The 4,140-nt window shown below is 45.8% G+C and overlaps 2 protein-coding genes across 2 annotated transcripts in view; both read right to left on the bottom strand.

Moving 5' to 3' along the window:
- Positions 1–156: 156 nt before the first annotated feature.
- LOC110032141 (probable carboxylesterase 2) lies at positions 157–1,225 on the bottom strand. The gene is given in 2 exon segments (XM_020735664.1): positions 157–1,119; positions 1,121–1,225. Coding segments are annotated over 2 exon segments (1,065 nt in total). The 3' UTR covers positions 157–159.
- A 1,648-nt stretch (positions 1,226–2,873) lies between these two features.
- Positions 2,874–4,140, bottom strand: part of LOC110032096 (probable carboxylesterase 2) — a 2,510-nt gene continuing 1,243 nt past the window's right edge. The window contains exon 2 of the mRNA XM_020735608.1: positions 2,874–3,941. Coding sequence (XP_020591267.1) covers positions 2,905–3,941 — 1,037 coding nt within the window. The 3' untranslated portion in view covers positions 2,874–2,904. The remainder of the gene's footprint in view (positions 3,942–4,140) is intronic.

Raw genomic sequence — 4,140 nt, 5'->3', positions numbered from 1 at the left:
CGCCCCCCACCATATATATATATATATATAAATTAATATATATATGTAGCATATATTTATATATAACAACAAGTTACTACACAAGTAAATATCAAACTTTAGCTATTACTTGCTTAAATACATAAGAATTAAGTAGTAGATATTACCAAGGTACCATTATCATGCAAAATTTAAATACGTTGACGGTTTAGATTTGTTGAAGAAGTTGGCGAGCCGCTCCATTATCTCCTCCGCCTCGGAGCTCTCCGGCTTCTTAAAGTAAAAACAATGATCCTCACCCTCCGACTCAAAAAACTCTGCTTCCCCTTCCCACCCGCTCTCCTTCAACCTCCGGTAGTAAAGCCTACCCCTATCCCTCAACAAATCCAGCTCCGTGACGCACACCAACACTCGCCGGCACCCCAACGCAGCCAGGCTCGGCGCATCCACCGCTACGGGATTGATCCTCGGGTCGTCAAGCCCCGTCGTCTCTGGACACACGACAGGCCACAGCGCATCGGCATCCTTCACCTTCAAGCTTTCCCCTTTCCCCCTTTCTCCCATCCCTTCATTTCCAATCCTATCCTTCCCCCAAAAGAAAGGATGCACCATCACCAGTCCTTCCACCTCCTTCCCCTCTCTCCCAAGCCTCATTCCCACGTTGTGCACTATGTTCGCCCCTGCGCTATCCCCTGCAACGAAAATGTTGTCCAAATCGCCAAATTCAGACAGCCAAGGATCGGAGACGGCGAGAACCCATTCCAGGGCTTCCCAGCAGTCATCGTAGGCGGCCGGGAGAGGGTTTTCGGGCGCGAGGCGGTAATCAACTGAGACGGAGAGGATTCCGGCTCTGGCGGTGAGGGAGTTGAGGTGGGCGTGGTAGCGCGAGGAGGAGGCGCGTATGAGGCAGAAGCCGCCGCCGTGGATGGAGAGGAGAACAGGGGGCTTTTTTGGGGTTGTGGGGAAGAAGCCGCCGCCGTGGATGGAGAGGAGAACAGGGAGCTTTTTTGGGGTTGTGGGAGGGGACGGGGGAAGGTAGAGGCGCGCGGAGAGGCCGGTGGCGGGGTTGATGGGGACGTCTTTGGATTGGACGCCGGTTGGTTGATCGAGGGACGGGGGGACGAGCTCGTCGGGGGGTGTTGAGGCGCTCCACGCGGCCGCTCCGGTAAATGCGGATGGCGTCGGGAATTTCAAAGATGATTTCGTTGACGTCAGCGGGGGTAGAGGGTGGCGAAGAGGAGTTCATGGCTGTGTTGGGAGGCGGGAAGGGAGGAGATTATATAGACAAGGTGGAGATGCAGAGGGCTTCCGATCATTAAGGCGGTCCAGCCGATCTCAACGAATCGGATTACTGTATATATAATATATTTTCTAAGTGATTGTTTATAGAAGGGAATCACGTGGCACTCTTAAAAAAATAGTATCTTAAAATACTAATTTAGGAATTTGCACGACATTAATTTAAAATTTTATGTAATTGTAACAAAAAAAAATTATTATTTGCTTTTTTTTTGTTTTATAAAATTTGTGGCAATATTTGATTAATTTGTATTTTTTTCTTAAAAAATGTTAATTTAATGTATTTTTAGTCAATTAGTAATAATAATAACAATAATTTTTTGCCCTTCACTCAATTCTTACATACTTACATATTTAACATCTAAATATCCATATTTGCATGCATACCACTCAAATCATTAACATCACCATTCTTGTAGAAATGAAATACACATTTTTATTCATAATATTATGATACCAAGATGTTATAAATATAAATTTGAGACCTTGAATGTTAGATATGGGAATGATCTGAATTGTGTGTTACCTTTTATGATCTCTTTTTACTTGTAACTTCACTGTAATTTTAATGGATATTAAATTTTCTCTTTCACTTGTGAATACGAATTAATTTAGTGCTACCTTATTTGGATTGGTTTCAAAGAGCTGAGTGAATCCAATGTTAGATACTTGTATTTGAATGCATGACTTAATTTTTAACTGTTCAATCATCATTTGCACTTCAAAAAAAATTATTTTATTTGTTAAAATATGTTGTAATGTAGGATTATCTGAAGAAGACTAAAAACAACTACTTTAAAACAAATATGTTTAATAGGATAGAAAGATTACCATTAGATCTTTGCAATCATTTATGAGAATCTTTAAAAGTTAAAGGAAACTTTAATATAATATGAGATTTCATGTTTATTATATCTCAGGAGGTCAATGTGGCCAGCCGGGATATCCATCATGTGGTTGGCCCAAGTGGTCGGCTGGGTTAGGCGGTGGCCAGCCCAATGACCGGCCGGTTGCGGGTCTTCTGCTCGTCCTAGCTGCTAGCTTTCTTTTGGCGGGTCATATTTTTATGATACAAAAATCAAATCCATGGCATGACCACAGCTCACGGCAGAGAACTACTCAGTATGGAGTGCACAATTCATGTACTCTTTCAAGCCAATGCTTCGAATCATCTTTACGAAAAAACATCACTTGATATAAATAATCTTGCTATCACCAACCAAGATTACAACCTTCGGAAGCAGACGGATCAAAATCAAACTGCTCCAAGCCCTCCTCCAAGGAATGTAATGTTTTATTACTGATATCAAGGTCTGAACAGGTTTCACAGAAAAGACCGAGCAGTCTGAAGAGAAAATCTGAATCAAACTTTCATCAAAAAAGAAAAAGCTGGTCTGCTTCTGCTTTACGCTTCTTGCATCCAGACGTGCACAAAATGTTGATTCAAAATACTCAACATGAAACCAGAATAAAGTACCATTTAACTCTCAGATATTATAATCATACAGTCAAAAGAGATTCTAAAACAAAGAGCTAGCTCAGAATCTTTACGAACTCAAACAGTAAACTAAGAACAGAGTAATTTAGTGTACTTCTTATTTTGCAAACTGTAACAGACTATGATGGTTAGGATTTGTTGAAGAAGTTGACGAGCCGCTCCATGATCTCCTCCGCCTTGGAGCTCTCAGGCTTCATAAAGTAGAAACAATGTTCCTCGCCCTCCGACTCCAAAAACTCTGCTTTCCCTTCCCACCCGCTCTCCTTCAACTTCTGGTAGTAAACCCTTCCCCTCTCTCTGAACAAATCCAGCTCCGCGACGCCCACCAACACTCGCCGGGACCCCAACGTCGCCAGGCTTGGCGCACCCTCAGCCGCCGGATTGATTCTCGGGTCGTCAAGCCCCGTGGTCTCCGGATATACGATCAGCCACAGCGCATCGGCATCCTTCGCCTTCAAGAGTTCCCCATTCCCGTTTTCTATCCCTTCATTTCCAATCCTATCCTTCCCCCAAAAGAAAGGGTGCATCAGCACCAGCCCTTCCACCTTCTTCCCCTCTCTCCCAAGCCGAATACCCACGTCGTGCACTATGTTTGCCCCAGCGCTTTCCCCAGCAATGAAAACGTTGTCCAAATCGCCAAATTCAGACAGCCAAGGATCGGAGGCGGCGAAAACCCATTCCAGCGCCTCCCAACAGTCATCGTAGGCGGCGGGGAGAGGGTTCTCCGGCGCGAGGCGGTAGTCAACTGAGACGGCGAGGATTCCGGCCTTAGCGGTGATGGAGTTCACGTAGCGGTGGTAGATGGAGGAGGAGGCGCGTATGAGGCAGAAGCCGCCGCCGTGAATGGAGATGAAAACAGGGAGCTTTTTGGGGATTGTGGCAGAGGAGGGCGGGAGGTAGAGGCGGGCGGAGAGGCCGGTGGTGGGGTTGATGGTGACGTCTTTAGATTGGACGCCGGTTGGTTGATTGAGGGACGGGGGGACGAGCTCGTCGGGATGGAGGCGGTCCACGCGGCCGCTCTGGTAAAGGCTGATGGCGTTGGGCAATTCAAAGATGACTTCGTCGGTGTCAACGGGAGGAGAGGATGAAGCGGAGGAGCTCATGGTGGCGTTGGAAGGGTTGAATGGATGAGATTGGGAGGAGCGGAAGCCCCGGTTTTGCCGACCTGAATCAATTGGAGTATTTTATATAATTGGGGACTTTTATGGCGCAGGAAGCTTCCGCGCATTAAAAACGGTACTGTTTTATTCGGTACGTGCACCGCAGGAACCCTTACATGCGGTACCGAATAAAAATTCGCCACGTGGAATGCGATTCCACGTGGCTTTACAGCTTAAAAATAAGCTTTTTCATGTATTCCGACC

The sequence above is a fragment of the Phalaenopsis equestris genome, unplaced genomic scaffold (assembly GCF_001263595.1).
Source record: "Phalaenopsis equestris unplaced genomic scaffold, ASM126359v1 Scaffold000878, whole genome shotgun sequence".
NCBI lineage: Eukaryota > Viridiplantae > Streptophyta > Magnoliopsida > Asparagales > Orchidaceae > Phalaenopsis > Phalaenopsis equestris.
Note: the sequence above shows the minus strand (reverse complement) of the source record. Positions and strands in the feature narration are given on the sequence as shown.